The sequence below is a fragment of the Schistocerca americana genome, chromosome 4 (genome assembly GCF_021461395.2).
Source record: "Schistocerca americana isolate TAMUIC-IGC-003095 chromosome 4, iqSchAmer2.1, whole genome shotgun sequence".
Classification (NCBI taxonomy): domain Eukaryota; kingdom Metazoa; phylum Arthropoda; class Insecta; order Orthoptera; family Acrididae; genus Schistocerca; species Schistocerca americana.
In genome coordinates, this window is record NC_060122.1 from 417319165 (window position 1) to 417343157 (window position 23993).

Sequence of the window (23993 nt, forward strand, 5' to 3'; positions counted from 1 at the left end):
TGCCATGGATAAGCGCACAACTGCTTTCAAGTACCGAATACCCGCAAGATGCATACGTATAACTGGAGCTGGTGGCAGCTAGCACCTCCTGTACGACGGACAACGCATGTCTTAGACGACAAGATGATAGTGTTTGAACAGTGGACCTCTATGGATTGAGGCGCCTACTGGCGCGTTGGCGTTACGTCAGGGGACGAGCAATAATATGGTTACCAACTACGTCTATAAACTGGTCTTCGATGAGCTGGGTTGCTTGCGGCGCGAATGTACTGGAGTATTCCGTCGATGCGGAGGGGTGAGCATAGGAATGTCTTTGGCCTGCTGGCAAGTGGGGTCATCTACTGAACTCGTTAATGTACTGAACTGAGAGGATTTTGAAGTGTACTTCTGAACAGAGCTGTAACGCCGGAAATGCATATCCTCCTATTTCCATCTATTGTACTATAAATTTTTTCCTTATTTTGTTACCTGAAGATATGACGTTCCTGTGTCTTTGTATATTGTAATTGTTTTACTATTTGTATATATATATTTATTTATGCATTTATGTCGATGTGTAATTGGTTTGTTTTGTAAATATTATTTGTATTTTTACGCTGGGTCTTGCCTAGGGAAAACTATGTTATCGAACGAATACATCGATAGGTCGTGTGGAGAATCAAAGTGTTTAGGATCTTTGGTAGTGTGAACTCGGCCGCGTGGAGGGCGGGCAGAGCGGAGTCTGGCTGGAGGAGGGCAGTGGATCAGGTGTGTTGTGTGACTTGCTATGTTAGATTCTGACATGGTGTCGCGGACGGAAGGCGTTAGCTGGCACAAATCAAGAGCCCATTTCGGCTGGAGACCGTGTCGAGAAGAAGGTGCGCCAACATCCAGCTTCTGCAACAGCGACGGCCGACAATGAGTGACTGTCGCCACCTCCTCAATCGACGGCTTCAAACCTTCAATCAACCAACAAGGAAGACTGGAAGCACGTAAAGTTTTAGAACTGTATGGCAGACCCCAGCTTTTAAAATTGTTGCATCACAAAATTACAGCAACTTAGCATGAACCTTTGTTGCTCATTGTCCCAATTGCATTACCAAGCAGAGTCCCTTCCTTTTCCGAAATGTACCCGAGTGTAGTTGAAATTCAGACGCAAGCATTAAAGTAATATCATTCCATTTCACTGCTTTAATTTCAAAGTTCAGTTAAGGTATTCATAGCTGGCTACAATATTTAGATTACACAAGCACAAATTAAGAGTGCGAGTTTTGTTAGCATATTTTAGCTTACCTGTGACTGCAGCTCAGCTTGGTACGTACCAAATGTTACTATTGTTAATTGTCCAGAATCATTTAATTCAAGTTCAAAGTTAAATCTTATATTTCTGAACTGCATAGATTCAAGTAGCTTTTGAAATGATTGTTGAGGTGGCCCAAGACTAACCTTATTGTACTGAATTTCGTAGTGCTTCAGAAACCAAGTTCACTATTAATTTCAGTCACTAAATTAACTTTCAGTTTTCCGGTTTTATTAATGCTTTTGCTAAATTAAGTCAGAATGTAGCGAAATTTGTTACTTCTGACAAACATTCAGTTTTCACACAGCACGTGTCAAACTTCAATTGCCACGTTTTTAGTGCTAATTATATGTGCATTAATCTTTCATTTTCAGTTATTATAGTAGTTGTCCATAGGACTGGCGACCGTAATTTTCCCCAAATCTCAAATATCTAATTAACGCCAATTAATTGTTAACGTAACGGCCGCACATTTACTTTCTTTATTAACTTTACCCCTTTTCAAAATTAAATTCCACCAGTTTCATTTGCATTTTTCCTTTCATTTAGATGTAACCCTTTCCTCCCTCTTTACCGACAGATAAACTTCGGTGAAGATTGCTTTTCCCAAATTCCCATTAGGTACACACTGTTTAATTTTTCACTGTCATTAAGGTCGATAAGTGAGGGGGAGTTTATAGAGCCTCATATAATTTTGCAGCTTCTATGTAATAATTAACTAGGCTGAAAGCAAGGAGGTGGCGCTGTATTTTTGATAATAATAAAAGCAAGAGTTTTCCCTTAAATTATAAAAAATTCTTATTAATTTATTCTTTCAAATGAAGAGCAAGTCAGTGTTCATGAAACTGAAAGCTATAAGCGAGGGAGAGATTTCTCATAATATCTGTAGGTTTGGCGCAGTTTCCCATTCTTACAATAAATCCAGTTTGTTTGCCTTAGTCTTATGGATCAATAAATGCACTTCGACCGACCCCAGGCCTTCAATTCCACAGCGATACCATTTTAGTAACATTAAAACCCACTTGTTATTTCCTTACAGATATTTGCGAATTTGCAATTGCTCATGTTAATCTAAATTTCAGTGTCTCATAGCAGCGGTGACAATGCTCTACTGAATAGCTTTATGTTTCTCTGCAATCAACTACCATAAATTGAATGCAACGACAACTCTTTTCATTTGTTTGGAGCAGGTATAATGAGCCAGTCTGTTTTAGTCATTACGCCTTTATGTAATTCATCAACAAAAAATAACTTACTACATATACTAGTTGCATACATACCAATAAGCGAAAATATTATGACCACCTGCTTTGTATCTTGTCTGTCCGTCTTTGGAACGAAATGCATCACTGATTCTACGGATCAAAGATCCGACAGATTGCTGGTAAGTTTGCGAAGATACGTGGCATTAGAAAAAAATTGTTCAAATGGCTCTGAGCACTATGGGACTTAATTGCTGTGGTCATCAGTCCCCTACAACTTAGAACTACTTAAACATAACTAACTGAAGGACATCACACACATCCATGCCCGAGGCAGGATTCGAACCTGCGACCGTAGCGGTCGCGCGGTTCCAGACTGTAGTGCCTAGAACCGCTCTGCCACTCCAGCCGGCTACGTGGCATTAGATGTCCACGCACATGTTGTGTAATTCGCATAAATAACGAACCTCTTATTTGACTACGCGGTGATGCCGCCCGGCAGTGAACCAGATAGGTTCATAGGATTTACATTAGGTGAATTTTACAGCCGAGATAACAACGTGAAATTACTATACCTCTCCTCAAACCACTGTATCAATGTTCTGGCTCCGAGACAGGGACAATTTGTTGCTCAAAGATAACATCGCCATCGGAAAACTTCAAACATGAAGGGATTCTGGTGGTTTGCACCTGTCGGCGTGCATTCCATTAATATCACGAGCCCCCTGCAAGCGTAGGAGAGCGTCTCCCACCGTATAATACTGCTCCCATCAGCCTGCATCCCTGTCGAGTTGCACCTTTCCCTCGATGACGGCGTCTGTGGAGACCACCATCGAACTAGTATACCAAAAATGTGATTCACCTGAAGAGCTGACACGTTTACATTGATCGACGGACGAATCCCGATAGTCCCGTGTCCAGTACAGTCGTAATTGACGATGTCGTATGGTCAACTTGTTAACAAATGTGTCTGGTCCGCTGCGGAGCTCCAAGTTCAACAATCCATCATGAGCGTGGCCAGCACTGCGCTCTTTCAGCACAGGTGTCACAGATCACCATCTATCTTAATTTACAGAGCAGACAAGTCTCCGAGCCACACGTTGTGTGAAGAGTCATGGACGCCCAACATTTACCTTCTATTCGTAGTTTCACTGTCCCCTTACCTCTTTCTGTACATTCTCATGGCGGTAGCATGCGAAAATTCGACCATGTTCGTCGTTTTCGAGATACTCGTTCACAGACAATGCGTAATAATAATCTGCCCGTTGCCAAAGTCGCTTATCTCAATGGATTTCCCCGTTTGCAGCCCATATATCCGCTAGTCCCTGCAAGATCAATAGCGAACGTAATATGGCGGCTACTGTCCGCTGCACGATGCAGGTAAGAAAAGCATAGATTGGTGCATCCTCCGAGGAGGATGCCTTCCAAAATCGAAACGTCAGGGGAGACTTTTATGTATGGACCACGGCATGTTAGTCCGGACGTTTTAAGTGATGACAATACCAGCAGTGAAAGCCTTCATTCTATGGTTATATTGAATTTTAATACTTACGATGGAGGCGATAGTTTGATAATAGACTTTGTATCCGAAACCAGTCGCCGCTAATAAAGGATTTTTCTCACAGCAAGTTCGACAGCTTCGCATACACAGATTTGACTCTGTAGCTTATACCAGGGCTCCAATAACCGCCCGCTGTATCGATTTTGGCAGCATGCGATCATCCGAGTTTCTATGTTATTTATGTGTGTAGTACCGGCCTAAACCGAAGCTATTAAGAAGGGCAATAGACTGCTAATACATGTAGGGAAATGTTCAGGAAAGTTCGCTGTGAAACTCTTAAAGAACCACATACAAGACGCTAAGACTACCAGTTCTCGTGTACTTCTCGAGCGTTTACGGTTCTTGTCAGATAGCACTACCAGTACAAATCGAAATAATCTGAGAAGTCCTGTTACGGTTATAATAGGTACACTTCACACAGAAGTGTAACAGTGTCACTCGGGGAACGTATAGAGCAGTCAGTGGATGAAGGGCAGCAGTGTCACTGTGAAACACCATTAACATTGGTTATAGACGAGTGTCAATGCCTAAAGCCTTTCACTAGCAAACGAAACGTCCTGGGTTCTCGGATCGAACCCAGCCACTGCTTACATTCTGAATAAAGGTGTCAGCAATACTATGACTGCCAATGACTTAAGATATAATGATTTGTTCTTGTCAAAAAGAGCACAGCAGTGGATGTAGTTTAATGACAACTTCAACTAAAATGGTGTGCAGCTTCTCCTAAAAAGAATTACCAGTGATCAAAGGCATAAAGGCTTAGTAGAAGCCAATGGAAACCACTGCGTTAAAGACATAAATTGTGTACCCACAGGACATGTGGGCTGTAACTGAACAAATGTCATGATGATCTCTCCTTTAGGAAAGCCATTCCCCAATTTCTATTCCAGTAAGGCACTGTTATATCTAATAGAACAAAAATTAAAAAAACAGGGCCTTGGAAGGCTTGCCTTCGAATGACGAGATGGGATAGATAAGATTCTTTCGGAGTATCTTAAAACCTGTGGGGAAATGGCAACAAAGCGATTATCCAAGTTGGTCTGCAGCATCCCTGAGTAGGGAGACGTGTCATCAGAGTTCCCGAAAACTATAGTTCACGCAGAACCGAACATGGCAAGGATATGTAAATTCGAGAAGGATGGTAGTAGGATAAAATATGGGAATGACGCGAGAAAGATAGAAGATGAATTTCGCTGTTAGTACAGAAAAGACCTGAAGACAGCAGAAATGAAAAATATATAAACTGTAGACTGACAATAGCAAGAAACCCTTTCCGAAGAAGGCAAACTTGTTAACGTCTAGATCAAATTACAGAGTGCTTACTGAAAATAGGCTTATTTGCCTCCTATGTACGTTCTTATGACCGTGTAGCTTTACACACTGTATCATATGTATGTTAATCTTCATACGTGTAAGACAACAGAGAGGAGCGTATTCATTTATTTGAATAATGTAGGAAGTGACTACTGCTGTGAGAAAAGTGAAAGATCACACGGGTGGAGACTCGTTCTTTATGCAGGCTTCATTTCCGTTCGCGAAATGTTGCCCTGGGGTGACTCGCTGTTGTTTTCAGTGTTAGACTCACTATATCTATCATGCTCTCTGTGAACATTCGTTGACGAGATGGTGTTTAGTGGAACCTAATGTGGGGCTGTAAGAGGGAAAATCGCTAACAGAAACGACAAGTCAGTTGTATCGTTGTGTCTCTGTTGTTAAGAAAACCCTGAGTTTAAAATTCAGCAGATGGATGTCATGTATCATTTTGCTGTGGCACTCTCTGTCACATTAATTATGATTATTGTTCCGTTTTTTGTTCTTAGTAGAATTCGGCTGGCTGTAGCTGGCAGGTACACTTAGCGGCTCAAATAACATCCAGTCGTCCAAAGAATGTATCCCTAAACGCCAACAAACGACTACAGAAATGCTCTGTTATAGCTTTCCACGCACACAGTATTACACCTGTGAACCGCATCGCTGTGTGTGGAACACGTTTACTGTAGTAAACAGGAGTTATGAGTCGATTGATATCTTAATAAGATGAAAAATTGAAGCACTCGTCCTCTTCAGTGATATACAGCAGCCCATAATTGAAGAATTTTTATAGTATCTCAGGTTAAAAAATGTCTTGTGTTTTTGTGAATTTTTTGGGGCTCTAGGTTAAGAATTAAGAAAATAACATATTTTTTCTTAATATTATTGTTCTTTACTACAAAACTCTAGAAGCCACGACGTTATGGGAAAGTCAGTTATTTGCCTATGAGCAGGATGGGGAGAAATAGCACTTCTTTCAAAGGGGCATTGTGAGGTTCACATGGAGGTGAAACACGGTCAGTGAAAGGTGTAAATAAGAAGAGAACAGAAGATTTAGAAATGGCGTGCTACAGAACAGTGTACATTTATTAATTTGTTCGGAAAGAATGGTGAAGGGAAGATGTTTGTGATATAACTTGATTAAAATAAGGGGTAGGCTGACAAGACACTTTCTGAAGCTCCAGTAAATATCTACTTTGGTACATAAGCAAAGTAGAGAGAAAACAGTGCTTGAGAACATTAAAAAAGTTCAAGTGGAGTAAGATGGGATAGCTGAGCTGAGATTAAGAGATTTACCACATGACACGCTAGCATATAGATTTGGCATCAAATACGTCTTCGAATGTAAGACCACAACAACAACCACAGCAACAGAAACGACAATATTTTATATTAACTTATAACTATCATCATATTTGCAGTCTGCCTTTTCTTCAATATTACACAAAACAAGCATTTTATTACAATTTTAGATAAATCTCAGTACATTCTTGCTATGTTAAGTATCTGGCCAATGGAATGCCTGTTCAACTGCTGCTACAATTAAGTTACTCAGTACAGTTACATTTGTATAAAATGGAAAAGACTGACAGTATAACATTCTTTTACAAATCTCTTCGTCAGTGATGTTTCATTATTTTCTCTTCTCAGACTTCAAACAGATCCATCTAACTTACAGAAACATAAAACACATGAATCAATATCTAACCAAAACTCCTTGGGAATTAATACTAAAGAACAGCACAAGTTAGAATTCTGGTATTTATTGTGATGCTGACTGAACTTTATGACAGTGAAGAGTAAGTGAAATCCTGATTGATAGACCCTAACTTCACTTAATCGACAGCTCAGAAACAGCACATAAATGATTAAAGTTAAATCCAACAGCTGGATTTTATGAACAATCTACTGCCTGTATGCAACGTCACATCAAGCATGCCATTTTCATTGTAAGCAGTAACTCGAATAAAGATATAATATCGAGAGAAACTGTGCAATCTTGGTTGAGGAAGACAATCTCTCCCCATGCATCTATATACAGAAAATTTTTCAACGTCGGTCATTTCTATAAAGGCAGTAATATTATCACCAGGGTCGAGAGATCGTATTTGCGTAACACCCATGTTTACTTAAAAAAAGTTTTCGAGAAGCATTCCTCTCAGTTATTGGAGAGCTCACCAATGAAAGAATATAAGTCGGTGGCAAATTCTTTGGGGTAGCTACTACTAAAAGGGTTGATTTTTCTCACTCTTATGTTACTAAATGAAAGCTTTGACAGTTTTAGTCTTTAGACAGAATGAATCATCATAAATTCAGGAAGTTGGTTTATAATATTGATTGTGTAATTTTACTTTTTGTGATTAAATGTCAAATTTCTGAACCTGTGCACTGTAGTTCGACAGCAGCCAGAAGAGGGTGGAAATTGAGGAAAACAGCTGAGCGTTTTGTTGGCAGATAAGCCTTTCATCCAGCATAATATTGTGGATTATCATGAACATCTGAATTTAACTCCTCTAGATGTCAGAGTCATATTACAGTTATTAGATGCAATCATTCTATCATTGGAGAAGCAGTATTATGTATAACCTTTATTGTTATCACTAATTTTATCATTATTATTATTATTATTATTATTATTTGTAGTAGTAGGGATATTAGTAGTAGTAACAGCAATTAGAGTATTGTTGTCCGTAGTGTTTCTAAAACAGTACCTCCGATTTAGTATTCAGCACAATGTTACTTTCAAACGAAACTGTAAAAAGGATTCTCGGTCAGAAGTAAGTGACGCTGATTTTCCATTTTAAAGAAGAAGCACATATCAACACAAAACAAATATCATGTAGCTTGTTTTCTATTTTTGCAATCTGTTACAAGATTAATATAGTTTTCCATGCACAGTATATCCCACACTCTTTCGGGCGTAATTCCTATTACTGAGATGTAGTCACCTCACATTTCACAGATAATACTTATTATTTTAAGAATAGCTACTTTTGATATTCTCTGTTGTGTGAAATAAATGACTGATGACTTGGTTCTTTCATACAGAACGGTTGCCTTCGTAACTAAAAATAAATTTAAAATGACAATAAGTACGTGTTAATTCAGATTTGACAGAAAGGGAAATTATTTTCAGAACTTTAACGACTAATTATTACTGGGTTTTTCACGATTAATGACCAGTGAAAATCTTTTATTTGAACGTAGTAACCCGGGAGGCGTATCAGGGATAAGGTTTTAATTATTGCCTAGAAAAATCCAGCTACATCTATGAAACTTGTCGACGGTATTAGTTCTCCTGTATGTATTCACTCTTTATTGCGACATTTTTTTTCCCTTGGATGGAAAATCTGATTGAGACCTTGGGTGTAGAGGTCTGCGTTTTGGCTGCTTAGGAAAATCATCTCCAGTGTAATTGTGTAAACTTCTGCCACGCAATGATTTCTTCATCCCAGGGAAGAGGGTTCACAACCATCAAATACTAATTGCACTGTTATTACAACTTTTTACGTAATACTTCTATGTGTTGTCATTATTATGCGACTACATGTAAGTGGTTATACATTTAGTTTTTGTAGGTGATACACAAACTAAAAAAAGAGTAATATTGGGGACAATGATTAGGCACGCTCCAACAGCGTCGTAAAGAAAACTTCAACAACGCTGGCTTGAAAAAGCTCCGGCATTTGGTCTAGTATTCAGTTTTTTTACTTATGGCCATTTGCATGCAGATGCTTGACAGTGACGTTAAGATCGAAATAGGCCAACAGCAAATTGGTACACATGCGAAGGGTGCCAATATGCTCCAAAACGCCACGCATATCAATGGGGTTTTCCCGGGGCTCATACATTGGTGCTCGGTTGTGTCAAATGTTTCGGACAACTCTTGGGACAGTGGTAAGTTGTATACTTAACACAAGGATTGTCTTACTGTATCTATCGTACACTAGAAGGTCGAAGTTTGAATTTTACACACTTCGCTCAGCTTATGAAAATGGAGCAAATCGGTTAGTTCTTTTTTTACTAGGTGTGCTCTGCGTTGCGCCTTAGGAGCTTATAGAGACACAAACTTAGTTCGTAGACGTTCCTGAGAACACCCTAAAAACAGTCTCTCACCATGTTATTTTCGACGTCAGCAGCAGAATTGCCATCTTCTGTTTTCAAAAATATTTATACGTTACCGTGAACCACCTCAGATACTTGGATTTTGGGTACTAAGTTTGCTATCTACAGCAGATGGATGCAATTTGTACAATGTGTTCCTAAGATACCGATCTCGAATAACGTTGAAAATTTTCTTGAGATCCCATTCGTTTCCGAGATACAGAGGTTCAAAGTTACCCTGCTTGTACGCATTAAGTACGGTGAGGTGAAAACTAGACTCGAAAGTCATTAAAGTAAAATATGCTGTACGTTATCATCAGGAGGGTTCTGATGACCCATGTAGTACTGAAGTACATGGACAGTTTTTGTACATGAAATTCCCGTCTGAGTAGCAAAATTAACTTTGAGTTAGTTCGAATTTTCATAAGTAAAATAGCAAAATTTCACTGACCGTAAGGTATTTTTCATATTAATGTCATGCCGTTCTGTAGCAGGGCAAAGAAGGTAACCAGCGGAAAACTGTTCGTATTTGAGAACAGAAAATTCCAAAACCCTCCTCTTCAAAAGAATCTGAATGAAAAGTGGGGTACCAGCTGACTCACTGTACCTTCCTCAGCACTTTTAAGAATTTTCCCAAACAATTTGGCCTACAAACGTATTCACGCTTACTTATGCTGAGAGGGAAGTATACAGTGGCACACGGAAAGAGACGTAAAAGCAATATATACTGGAAGGCAGTAGTCCTAGACAGTAGTTGTCTATAGAAAGAGAGTGGAAACGATAATAGTGTAAGAGAAAGAGGGAGATACAGTGACTGTTTCGGCGTAAAGTCAAATGCCGGCACGCAAGGCGAGACGTTAGAGCAGAGAGGGCTGTGAGATGGCGTCAGCACCAATTGTACGCTGCCCAAATCCTCTCCAGGACGACAACGCGATGGCAGCGGCATCTACACGAAGCGGGCATAAGTGCCACGCTGCCTCCCTACAGCCAGTTGAATACTCGCACTACCACAGTAGCATCAAGAATAGGCACTTGTATAGGAGCGACTTACACAACAGTATTAATTCAGTTTTATTAGGAATTGTACTTACTGAATAGATTGCTTATGTTGCTTGCCCCCTCTGCTTGCAACACATCACTGTAAATTCCCAAACTCAAGTATTGTCATTTATCTTACTGTTATATAAATCATCATTAGGATTTTCTTGAATTGTTGTGTAGCAATCCGAGAAAGCAGGTTTCCTAGGCAACCCATATTTGACGAATAGGTAGGATACAACAGTGACAATAAAACATAGTTGGTAGTGACAGAACAGTGCTAGGAAAAGAGTAAAGGAGACACTGCCAATGGGAGAAGAGTGAAGAGTAAGAGTAAGTGGATGACAACCAGTGATAAAGAGAGTGTATAACGGTGGCAGGGGGGAAGAGAGAAACAATGACACCGAGAAGAGACAAGTGAAGTGGTAAGGAATGAATAGGATAGTAGTAGTAATAGAGAGCAAGAAGGAGACAACGGCAGAAAACTGTAAAGTAAAAAGAAGGAGACTGTGACTGTAGGAAAGGAGATAGCCACAGAGAAAGACATGGAGATAATGAGAATGTGTTGGACTGAATGAGCGAGTAAGAATGGGCATGTGGGAATGGATGAATATGAGCGATTTACAGTGACAAGAGGTTCTGACCGAGTTACAATTAGGGGAGCTTGTATGGGTGACAGGTTAACATCATGTGAAAAAGAGCACTAATATGTTCGCATGCCAAAATATTTTGAGAAAATTTTTAAAGATGTTGTGGAAGGTACAATGAGGCAGCTGGTACACCACGCTTCAGTGAGAGTCTTTGAAACATTAGTGTATTCGACTTTTTTGTGCACTGAAGGGAACATTTTTCCGCTGGTAAAACTGTTACACAAAGCTACAGCTCCAGCGGATGCATATTTTCATTGAAAGAGGAAAAAGTCACTGGCCATCATGTTACGTGAATATGTATGGCGAGGTAAAATTCCACTGCCCAGTAAAGCAGCATGTGTTACTGTGTCTTGTGCAGAATGAGCTGGGACGGTTTCGTTGAGCTTCCTGCGGTGGTTCATCTTGAAAATTCCCGTTACCATCTTCACCAGATTTTGCGTTTTTGTCTTTCTTATTGTGGTAAATTCACTTGTTCACACACGTATCTCTGCTTTCTTCGCCTTAAAAGAGCTTCCAAGATTTTCGCGGCTTTCTCGGCTCGACTGAGGTTTGGGATGAGTGCGAACAGTCATAAAATCCTGCAGATGGTGACCTTTGTCATATTCAAAATATGTTGGCAGTTGAGAACAGATTGATGACTGATTTTTACTTTTTATTCTATCGCCTCAATTTTGGTTCGTTGGTCGCCGTGCAGACCTTCCACTTCCTTCTCAGTAAGGAATTTCTGTTCTAAGTATCACATAAATAACAAATCCGTAACAGCAGTAAGCAACTTAACCATCGCTAAACCTTCAGGTTGGTGGTGAACTTAAACATCAAAAGGACAACAATTATATATCGTGGGTAGCTCAAACAACTGTACTTATTCATCTGCTTCACGTACAGTTGTACAGTTGCCTTTCTATGTGCCAGTAAATTATTTTTGATTAAGTTGCAAGGGATCAATGATTGGGACATTTGTGTATAAACTGACCCGACCAGCTGGAGTTAGTGACGCATCAGTTAGAACTTCTGTCTTTTGCCATGATCGGGAAAATTGTAGCTGTCCTTAATGCTGAAGTGCTGATCGGATGTATATAAGGTTTTTACTTTCTGCACCAAACTGCACATGAGCCCATCAGACGGTGTAAAAGTAAACTTTTCTTAAAATATATGGTTATAGAATATCTCGCGATGTGCTCTCATCCGTTACCGAAAGAATAATACATTTCTTTCTATTGATGCATGGTGTGACTATTTTAGGTAAATGTGACTCGAATAAGTGGCTAGGGAAAGAGGTCTGGTCAAACTGTTCACTTCATATATTTCCAGAACCGTACAAAATATCGTAATTGCGTTCTCTCTCATATGATTTGTTACAAAGTTCTCATTAAACGATGTAGAATCTCATTTCATAGCCATGACTTAGACATCGATGTCCATTTCACTCTTTCTAATGACAAAGTAATTTTGACTGCTAGTATCGGAGCTATAAAAGAGATGAATTCAACAGTGTTTCTATTTTCAAAATTCTATTAGTAATTTCAAATTACAATATTTTGAACTTAGGAAGCATCTGTTTTGAAACCAATAATTGTCTTATGCAGAAGGTCTTGATATCTTACCTAACTAAGGATATACCTCACATCAGATAAGAGAGGAGTGTTGCACTGCCGTGATTCCGGTATACAAGAGGCAGAGAAGAAGTGCTTTCATTCTGTTTGTGTCGTTCAGGTGTGTCGCGTATTGGTTTGTTTGAAAACAAGTAACTGTCCTTTAAAAATTGAAGTATCTAAAACATTGAACTGTTGCAGTATGTGCAATTAAATCAGAAGGAATCCATTCATTCTCCATAGAAGTCATTGTATGGGAGACAGCAAACATTTACTGCTATAGACGGTGAACATTTCGAAAACTTGATTAAATAAATGGAATTTTAAGTGCGTGTATTACCAAATTATTTGGTATCTAATGCATTTTTGCAGTGTAAGTGCGCAACCCTACGTTAAGCTCACGACGCAATCTTATTATTTAACAAACTTTCTACATCAGTTCCCTATCGTATAAATTCATTTACTTTTTGACGTGCATTTTTCTCTCAGCCTCTCTAAGGTACCTGTCACCGTAACTAACAGGCGAATCATCCTTAAATGCTGCCTCCTTTGCCTCCCAGTTGGTGTGGCTCTGAGCACTATGCGACTTAACTTCTGAGGTCATCAGTCGCATAGAACTTAGAACTAGTTAAACCCAACTAACGTAAGGACATCACACACATCCATGCCCGAGGCAGAATTCGGACCTGCGACCGCAGCGGTCGCTCGGTTCCAGACTACAGCGCCTAGAACCGCACGGCCACTCTGGCCGGCCCAGCTGGTGTGTCGATTTAGCCACGTGTAGCCAAGTGTGACTAATGAGTTTTATGTTAGTTTTGACTGTTCGGTTTCTGTAAGTAAACTCCCCTAGTCGTGTAAATATGGAGCGCCCCGTGAAATTGACGCAACAGGTCCGCATAAAAGCACAAAATTCCGCATTAGGCAGCAATCGGTTCCATATTCAAAACATAAATCCTATGTTCTAAATACTGAAATATCTACGAAACTGCCAATAGTGTTTTGTAGAGGGAAAAACAATTGCTTTAGTCTCTTTTGCAATTGCGATGCCGTTCGTTGAAAAAAAACCATAACCCTCTTTTCCTTACAGTTCCTTTAAGTGCAATAATTACGGCTCCGTAAACGTTTCAGGAAATAGCTTGCGTAAATAGTTTAAGTGAATCACTCTTCATTTTTCAGCGATGGTGCAGCGGAACTTAGGTGACAAAGTAATTTAATCAATTTGCCAAGCGTGCTTAGAAATAGCTACACATAAGTGCTGCTGCATTGTGCGCCATTGAAAACAAAATTCATAAATTATAAACTATACTTAAGTTTGAGAACTGATTTACCTACATTCATATTTTCGCAAAGTATATTACTAAATCTTTTATCTATATATTTCACATTCTGTGAATGGAGGTGCTGTTCAATATGAACAGCAAGATGTTTCTTCCGACAAAGTTATCTTGTAACCCAGCGTAGTTGTATGAGCTACTTTATAACTGCTTCCATTAGACACAGAACTTCCCACAAATACAAACTGAAAATGTGTGAAGGTTTGAGGAAGGATCTACAAAAAATATATCAAGTTTATTTTAGTTGTTATTTTGACTACATGATTTGCGTAGTTACTACATGATTTTATGCAGTTAACATTCCTGGTTGTGAGAATGAAAAACAGGAGGTATATATCAATTTCCGTTGTATATTAATGAATGAAAGTGTTTACAATACCACTAATTAGTGGTGTATCCAATACTGAAATGAAGTAATCTGCAAATCTTGTTGAATTGTTACACCAGAAACCATAAAAGTGTCCTCCACCAATTACATTTTAATAATGATTCTGGATACATGTTGAAGTCTGTTAACGTTTTGTGGCTGTAACCGCTCACTCCTCTATAGTTTTTACAGTCCGGTGGGTACAAACACAGGAAAAATTACTTCGAAAACTATATTCACAGCTTCCCTACTGTCGTTTAGAAATTAATCTAATTTTCATCTCACAAGTTGCCACAAATAGTAGCAAACTGTTACATGAGGATATTCTTATTTCCACACTCATGAGGCTTGTAGAGCTTTATAAGTATAAATACATATACAATATTTTTGACACTTTCGTTAATTGAAGTGTTTTCTCACTAATTACGCTGCTGTTTCAATTAATCCCTCTGCAATTCCAACAATAATATGGTAAGCGAAATAAGTAGCTACTATGAAGGCAATTGACAACGTTTACATAAAGCTGCTTCTTGTATTGTTTTATGATTTGTAGTTATTTTTCATATCATAGACAAATAAAGCAAAATAAAGGAAAACTAGCATTGCTTTTCATATTGTGTATCTCAAACCGTGTAAGTAGAGTCTACCATTTAGTTGATCTGTGAAAACAACACAATATAAATTGCCTAACCTTTTATAAACAGACATCATTACATTTGCTGTAGAAAATAAACTTTTCCTGTAGACGATAAATATATACGACTTGGAGTTGAAGACTGACAGAACTTGAATCTTAATGAAGTTGTAGTGAATAACTTAGAGTCATGAACTTGACGTAATGTGAACGCCAACATGCATTCAGAAAGACAGATGTTAAACTGCAAACAATACCTGTATGCTGACAGCAGAACTGTTACCAATATCACTTACAGAAAACCACCGTTCAAATTTTCTATCGAGTAAGCTACATTGATGAATTTGAAATAATCCAGTTCCTTACACTTTATTCGAATAACAGCATGTACACATTCAATGTCCATTTGTAATCTGCTTATTTTATAATAATATAGTTGAGAAATATTTCAGATCAATGCATAAGTTCTCTGCTGGTTCTTCTTAATATATTTGAAAGGAATCTGATCATTTTATATTCAGTTTTATTAATACTATGTCATTCAGAAACATACAATATTTCAACAAGTTCTGTTAAAAGTAATATTAAAATATATTTTGCTCTATACATCTTCAAATGGAGAGCAGCCATAACGGCACAAACCGATATGAAAATTACTGCCAATATCACAGTCATGTAAAGAAAAAGAAATATAGAGAAACAAATGACACACAGTGATTACAGTGCATAATAATGTTACATTCGTATCCCAATTACCTCTACGTGAATGTCCCAAAAGACAAAGTGCTGATATGCACTCTGAGAATTTCATAATCTCTGATATTTCTACATGATTCGAAATTGTTTTCGTCTTTCCTTTCAGACTTTGAATGTGAAATATAAACCTGTACAGATGTGAAATATTTAAGAAACATTGTTCCGTTTTGTTAATATTTCATAGAATACTCTTAGCTATAGAAAACATTCATACAAAAATAGTTTTATGTGTTATGTTATATACATTCTAGAACCGAGTTTTTTATCTACTTCCTATACGTTTAGTTTCGTGGTGTCTATTCCTTTAGTTTCTTATTAATTTCATTATCACTTATGGCACACACAGTGCATACGAATCATAGGTAGATAATTTCTTTCAATCTTACAAATACCCTATCAAACCCTGTGCCTCCTGTAACGTTATCCTATTCCACACATACGTCCACAAAGAAATTGTAGCCAGTGCTGTACCAACAAAGACTTGCTCCTAGTGGAGCCATTGAACTATAAAGAGAATTTCAAAGCAATTTGAGCTAGGAGACAGCTGTTCTAAGGGAAACTCAAAATATATCCTGCACAGCCATTAGAATATTGTAATATCACCTGGATCCTATGTTTGAAAAAACTTACATTTCTTATCAGTTTTATGTCTTTCTATATCGCTAGCTCGTTTCCGGAGTGACAACATTATTTGGACATATGGAGCTTTACAATCAGAAAAAGGTATACAGGAAACGTTATTGGAGATAGTGAACCTGTTTCTGAGTGCCCACAAGTAACAGAAACGCTTCAAAAATTGGAAATAAATCCCACTCTGCGTAAAATTATAAATTTCTTTTTACGAAATCAGTCATTTTCTATATTAACGTGAATACCTAGCAAAAGAAGTGAGTCGGTTACCTTATTTATTGGTGTTCTTCCAAGAAAGGAGTGACACAGGTGTAAATCAATAGTAAGTTTTCTTAAAACTTGACGTCGCTCAAAAGTAGACTGTGTATTATTCCAGAATATAATTGTAATCGTAGTACATGTAGGATCATACACAAATTACGTGTAGAAACAAACATTGTACATGTAGTCCAAAGTATGACTGACGTTTTGCGGAACGCCAGAATGAATAAAATTGTGAAAGATACCTACTTGTAAACGTTCCAAAAGCTTGATTATTTGAGAAAACGGTAATAACTTAGAAATAACAATAAAGCGATCATGATTGGTAATATAAGCTATACTAGTATAAATAAAAAATAAGGTCATCAATGTATCTGACTAGCGTGTCATAACCATTACTGTAAAATTTCGTACAGCGCAGATGGGAGTTGTTTTATGTCGCTAGTGGAGCAGCGACTGAACCTGGTCGGAGCTTTTTAATTTAATCGTCAAGATGTTACCGTATTTTAAATGCAAGCTGAAGACACAGCATCATTTCTAAATACACACACTGTGCATACGAATCATACTTGGATTATCTCTTTCAATCTTACAATAAAACCCTGAAAACAGTCTCCTAGTAGATATTTTATTAACAAAACACGGATGAAATTGGGACATAAACCTAACTTAGGTTTGATGAAAGGGAAATGAACACAAAGGTACCCTGCTTTACACGCATCTAAGTATTTTACGGTTGTCATTCTTTACTCACATTAGGAATTCGTTACCGGAAGAAACATAAGAGCAAAAATCTCTGTATGATACACCACAGAGGTCTTAATCAGAACTGTTTGGTGCACGTATTACAGTACAGACGGTGTACAGAACACGAAGTCGTCTTTACAGGTGACACAAATACGTTTGCTAGAAGGAATTACTGGACATCTCCCTTGACAGACACTGGGCTACTAACCTTTCTTATTTCATGCATTCTTAGTGCCCCATCAAATGGACAGTTTAAGCAATTGTGCAGGCTCTTGTTGACTGCTTTCAGAGCATTTTCATACTCAGTTCATACCGTATCTTATCAGATAAGTACACTAATCATTCAGATAGAATTAAATAATACCGTGTATTGTTAGACTCGAAACTGACTGGTTTCATTATTCGACATTATTTTGGAGAATGACTGAGGACGAGGAAGTACCTCAGCAAGACTTAGTTTTGGGTAGAAATTTACTTTCACATAAACATTAGCTCCAGCCTGTTTCCTTTAGGAAGACAAATATTTAAGATGTTAGTGCCACGTGGTAGCACACGTAGCAAAAGGAAAAGTGTGTACAAGGAGCACGCGAAGGCTACAGGTGCGACCTGACTAGATAGAGACGGAAGTCTCCTGAGGAAACGGTCGCTTGGGAGCTGTCCCTTTGGCAACGAAGCAGCACGCTAGCGCGCAGCCAGCGAACGGAGCGTCGGCCAATTGAGCCTAGACGCAGCTCTCCTGCGGTGACACGACGAGCGGCGTGCGCACCGTGACGATCTCGCGCGGCGGCGGCGGAGGCGGTGGCGGCGTCGACGTCGGCATGGATGTGGCTGCGGCGCGCTGCGAGTGGTCGATCTGAGCGTACACGGTGGGCGGGTAGCGGCGCTGGCTGCGGGGCGCTGAGCCGGAACCACCTGCTGCGGCGTCCGGGCCGCCGCCGCTGACGCTGCGGGGCAGGCTGAGCTCCGCGTACGTCACGTCGGCGCTCGCGGGCCGCACCTGCGCAGACACGCCGGATACGTTGCGGTTATACAAAACAGGCAGGTACTGCGTGTCTGGGATAGAAACATAGAAAGACGTTTTTATAAAGGGTGTTACAAAAAGGTACGGCCAAACTTTCAGGAAACATTCCTCACTCACAAATAAAGAAAAGATATTATGTGGACATGTGTCCGGAAAAGCATAATTTCCATGTTTGAGCTCATTTTAGTTTCGTCCGTATGTACTGTACTTCTCGATTCACCGCCAGTTGGCCCAGTTGAAGGAAGGTAATGTTGACTTCGGTGCTTCTGTTGACATGCGACTCATTGCTGTACAGTACTCGCATCAAGCACATTAGTACGTAGCATCAACAGGTTACTGTTCAACACGATCGTGGTTTTGCAGTCAGTGCAATGTTTACAAATGCGGAGTTGGCAGATGCCCATTTGATGTATGGATTAGCACGGGGCAATAGCCGTGGCGCGGTACGTTTGTATCGAGACAGGTATCCAGAACGAAGATGTCCCGACAGGAAGACGTTAGAAGTAATTGATCGGCGTCTTAAGGAGCACGGAACATTCCAGCCTATGACTCGCGACTGGGGAAGACCTAGAACGACGAGGACACCTGCAATGGACGAGGCAATTCTTCGTGCAGTTAACGTTAACCCTAATGTCAGCGTCAGAGAAGTTGGTGCTGTACAAGGTAACGTTGACCACGTCACTGTATGGAGAGTGCTACGGGAGAACCAGTTGTTTCCGTACCATGTACAGCGTGTGCAGGCACTATCAGCAGCTGATTGGCCTCCACGGCCGACCGAAGTGGCAGTGGGGTTCTAGGCGCTGCAGCCTGGAACCGCGAGACCGCTACGGTCGCAGGTTCGAATACTGCCTCGAGCATGGATGTCTGTGATGTCCTTAGGTTAGTTAGGTTTAACTAGTTTTAAGTTCTAGGGGACTAATGACCACAGCAGTTGAATCCCATAGTGCTCAGAGCTATTTGAGCCTCCACGGGTACACTTCTGCGAATGGTTCATCCAACAATGCGTCAATTCTCATTTCAGTGCAAATGTTCTCTTTACGGATGAGTGCAAATGTTCTCTTTATGGATGAGGCTTCATTCCTAAGTGATCAAATTGCACATTTTCACAATCTACATCTGTGAGCTGACGAGAATCCGCACGCATTCGTGCAATCACGTCATCAACACAGGTTTTCTGTGAACGTTTGGGCAGGCATTGTTGGTGATGTCTTGATTGGGCCCCATGTTCTTCCACCTACGCTCAATGGAGCACGTTATCATGATTTCATACGGGATACTCTACCTGTGCTGCTTGAACATGTGCCTTTACAAGTACGACACAACATATGGTTCATGCACGATGGAGCTCCTGCAAATTTCAGTCGAAGTGTTCATACGCCTCTCAACAACAGATTCGGTGACCGATGGATTGGTAGAGGCAGACCAATTCCACGGCCTCCACGCTCTCCTGACCTCAACCCTCTTGACTTTCATTTATGGGGGCATTTGAAATCTCTTTTCTACGCAACCCCGGTACCGATTGTAGAGACTCTTCGTGCTGGTATTGTGGACGGCTGTGACACAATACGCCATTCTCTAGGGCTGCATCAGCGCATCAGGGATTCCATGCGACGGAGGGTGGATGCACGTATCATCGCTAACGGAGGACATTTTGAACATTTACTGTAACAAAGTGTTTGAAGTCACGCTGGTACGTTTTGTTGCTGTGTGTTTCCATTCCATGATTAATGTGATTTGAAGATAAGTAACAAAATGAGCTCTAACATAGAAAGTAAGCGTTTCCGGACACATGTCCACATAACATATTTTCTTTCTTTGTGTGTGAGGAATGTTTCCTGAAAGTTTGGCTGTACCTTTTTGTAACACCCTGTATACAGAGGGGTCCAAAAGAATTTATCCGTAACTTTCAAATTATTTGACGCAGTTGTCTCATTTTTGGTGAAAATGTAGCTTAAAAGTCCAACTTAAGGGGGGGGGGGGGGGGGTAGGACGTCAAACGGGCCGACGTGGAGCAGTAGAGGCACCACAGGACATTTTAATTTCCGGTGTCTATACTTTTACAAAGAAAGTCATAAAACTTTATCAGCATCGCCAGAAAGGATTCAGGATTCACACTCATTTCAGTTGAAGTTCGGAAACATAAAAAAATAATTTTTCTTTTACATGTGAAATTTCATCATTTTTTCACTTACTTATGGCTGCATTTGTCGCTACAGGTACACCTTTTTCATAAGTTAGAGAGATTTGTCGATGAAGTCGATGAATTTTGCATAGCATACATACCATACTTACAGGTGTATGAAACTCTAGAATCTATTTAATTTATGAAAAAACGAATGAGCTCTTATATCTTAAACTTCATGTTTAGAAAAAACACAAATTTTATAGTTAATTACCTCAATTTTTACCGCAGTTTTTAATAGATGTGGAAAATTCTAGAGTTTCATACACCTTTAAGTATGGTATGCAAGATTCAGCGAAGAATCTCTCTTACGTATGAAGAAAAGTGTACCTATACAGATGCTGCCATTAGTAAGTGAAAAAAAATGATGAAATTTGACGTGTAAAGAAAGTTGTTTCGTTAAGTTTTCGAACTTCCACTGCTATGGTAGTGTATTCTGAATCCTTCCTGGTCATGGTAACAAAGTTATATGAATTTATTAGTACAAGTATAGACAATGGAAATTAAAATGTCCTGTGGTGCCCCTCGTGCACAAAGTCGGCCCATTTGGCATCCTACCCTCCTTCAAGATATCATGTAGGTGTTCGAAATCGTCACCATTAACATCCACACACAAACGTTCCTCCTGAACTGCAGCACGAACTACTGACTGCAACGTGTTCAGTTGGATGTGTGCACACGAATGTACGATGGATTCTCGGAGTCCATCCAATGTGGGTGGCTTTTGTCGATAAACGACGTCCTTTAGTGTTCCCCACAGGTAAAAGTCCAGAGGAGTTAGGTCTGGGGAACGTGGTGGATACTCCACAGCACCTCTACGGCCTATCCATCGTCCTGGTAGACTTTCGTCGAGATACGCCCTAACAAGATTTTGGTAGCGGGCTGGGGCACCATGTTGTTGAATGTAAATTCTTCCGTCTCCACACACGTCTCGGATGGCAGGTAAAATTGATGTCTGAAGCTTCTGAAGGTACACCTCACCGGTAACTGTGCCGTCAAAGAAGAATGGCCCAATCAAGCCCCGGTAAGACAACCCACACCACACATTTACTCCTGGCAAATTCACGGCTTCCTCTATATGGACGTTCGGATTTTCGGCGGCCCAGTAGATGCAATTGTGGCGATTTACTGTACCACTGAGTTGGAACTGTGCATCTCTGGAAACTCTTCATCGTTGCGCACCATGTTAGTAGACCACTCGCAGTACAGAAGTCTGGGTCGTCCTCGTTCATTGAGTGTAGCAGTCGTGGGATGTAGCACTTCCACTTTACTGTCTTCAGAATTCGCCGAACACTTGAGCGATTCACTCCAGCTTCACGGGCACACTGTCACACAGACTTCTGTGGTGAGCGAGTGAATTGTTGTAACACACGACGGGAGTTAGCTGGACTTGTTACGGTTACAGGTCGTCCAGATCGTTGTTTACGTACATCTATAACAAAGCCTTCGGCTTCAAATTTGTCTCGAATGCGACGAATCGTTAAAAGTGTCGGTGGCTCTGTTTGATACTCATTTAGCCATTGCCATTGAACCTCGTTAATGTTTTCGTACATAAAATACCACTTCAAAACTGACTTCCTTTCATCGAATGTAAGCCTTGCGCCACCCATGTTTACTCGAATAACTAGGTGTAACTGAGAACAAAACACTGACTATCTGGAGACTGTCACCTGACAAAACAAAACAACGCAATGTAACGCTTGTGTGGCGATTGCCGGAACTAGAAACTATTACACTACCAAATATGAGACAACTCCATCAGTTTGTTTAAACAGCTATGGACATTTGAAGACCGGATGCATTTTTAGGACCCCTCTGTATTTCGGAACCTATTAAGATTTATGACTTTAAGAAGTCTGCTCGAAAAATTCCGGGACATTCGCAATTCCGAGCCAGTGGCGTGTTGGAGCGAAATGTGGTTGGCATCCCTGCATACGCTTGTGTTTAATGTGTAATTGCCACAAGTCTCATTGTTGTTTGTCTGTTATTTATTGCTCAGTGCTGAATTGAGTAGAATGTTGTGCCGCACAGCTGCGATTTTCGAGGTGGCAGAGTTAGATGAGCAACGTGTCTGCATTTAATTGAGAGTGCAACTCAAGAAAACCTGTAGAGAGAGACACCTAATGATGCACGAAGCCTGCGGAGGTGCGTGCTTAAGCCATAATCGATGTTACGAATGGTTCGCAAGGTTTAAAAATGGCTGGATGTAAGTTAAAGATGTCCCTTCTTGAAGACGCCCTTTGACGTCTACGGACGATGCTCGAGTCAAGAACGTCAGCGAAACTGTGCTTGCCAATCGAAGACTGACTGTACGAGAGACTGCAGAAGGCCTACATTTCAGTAGGAGCACATCATAAAATCTTGACTCAGCATATTGTAATGCATCGTGTTGCCGCCAAGTTCGTCCGGCAAATAATGAGTGAAGACCAGGAAGACCACTCTCTACCCCGCAGTCTGTGAAAAGCTTTTGGATAGCACAAATGAGAAAGAGAGGTTCCTTAAGGGAAGACGGAAGGCAAGTGCCCTTCAAATATACGACTTTTAAATTTTAGCATATTTGAAATGCCTGGTCATTCCTGCTTGAAAAGTTTTTTGTTTTTCTCCTTGTGTATTATTTAATGCTTCTATTGTTTTATCACTTCAGTGTTTCCTACCCTCTATCTACTATCGATACTCGTTTTTCCGATCGTGTTTGTTATTGTTTTTGAGCGTTAATGGCTGTACTTTGTGAAGTTTGTTGTGAGTGAAGTACGTGTTGTTTTGTATTTTCTTTGGTTCCAGTGTTTTCGTAAAAGTGCAGTTAATAAATAAATTCTGGCCTAAATTAAAATTCAGAGGAAATAAATACGTAAAAGTACGGTAAATGAGATTAGTGGGATAAAAGGACCCAGGAATGTTAGACATAAAGAAAATCAGCACATCAAGAAGGAAACTGCAGTGTCTTCAAGGCATTTCCTCCCAGTCAGCTTGTGGGGATGGACATTCGTTTGGAACATTATGGTGAACCTTAGCATGCTCTGTGATTTCATTTCCAAAAATACTGTGTGCAGAATATGTGGTGGTGACGTACCTTTGGGTGAGAATCAGCGTCTTCGTAAACGGATTGTGTCAAACCTGACATTGAGTTGTACAAAATGTGGTGCAGTTGCTACAACAATGACATCAAAAATGGCAAATAATAATTTATATGAGAACAACATAAGGCTAGTTTATGGTCTTAGATCTATTGGAAAATGGATGTAGCCAGTCAAAAACTTATGTGGATTACTTGATATTCCAAATCCTCCTGCAAAATTTATGTCTTACAAAAATGTTATTCGTACT

The 23993-nt window shown here is 40.0% G+C and overlaps 1 protein-coding gene across 1 annotated transcript in view; it reads right to left on the reverse strand.

The window, feature by feature from the left end:
* Window positions 1-15578: 15578 nt before the first annotated feature.
* The window catches only part of LOC124613141 (nephrin-like), an 840812-nt gene continuing 832397 nt past the window's right edge, over window positions 15579-23993 (reverse strand). The window contains exon 15 of the mRNA XM_047141759.1: window positions 15579-18463. Within this exon, the coding sequence (XP_046997715.1) occupies window positions 18188-18463 (276 nt within the window). The 3' untranslated portion in view covers window positions 15579-18187. The remainder of the gene's footprint in view (window positions 18464-23993) is intronic.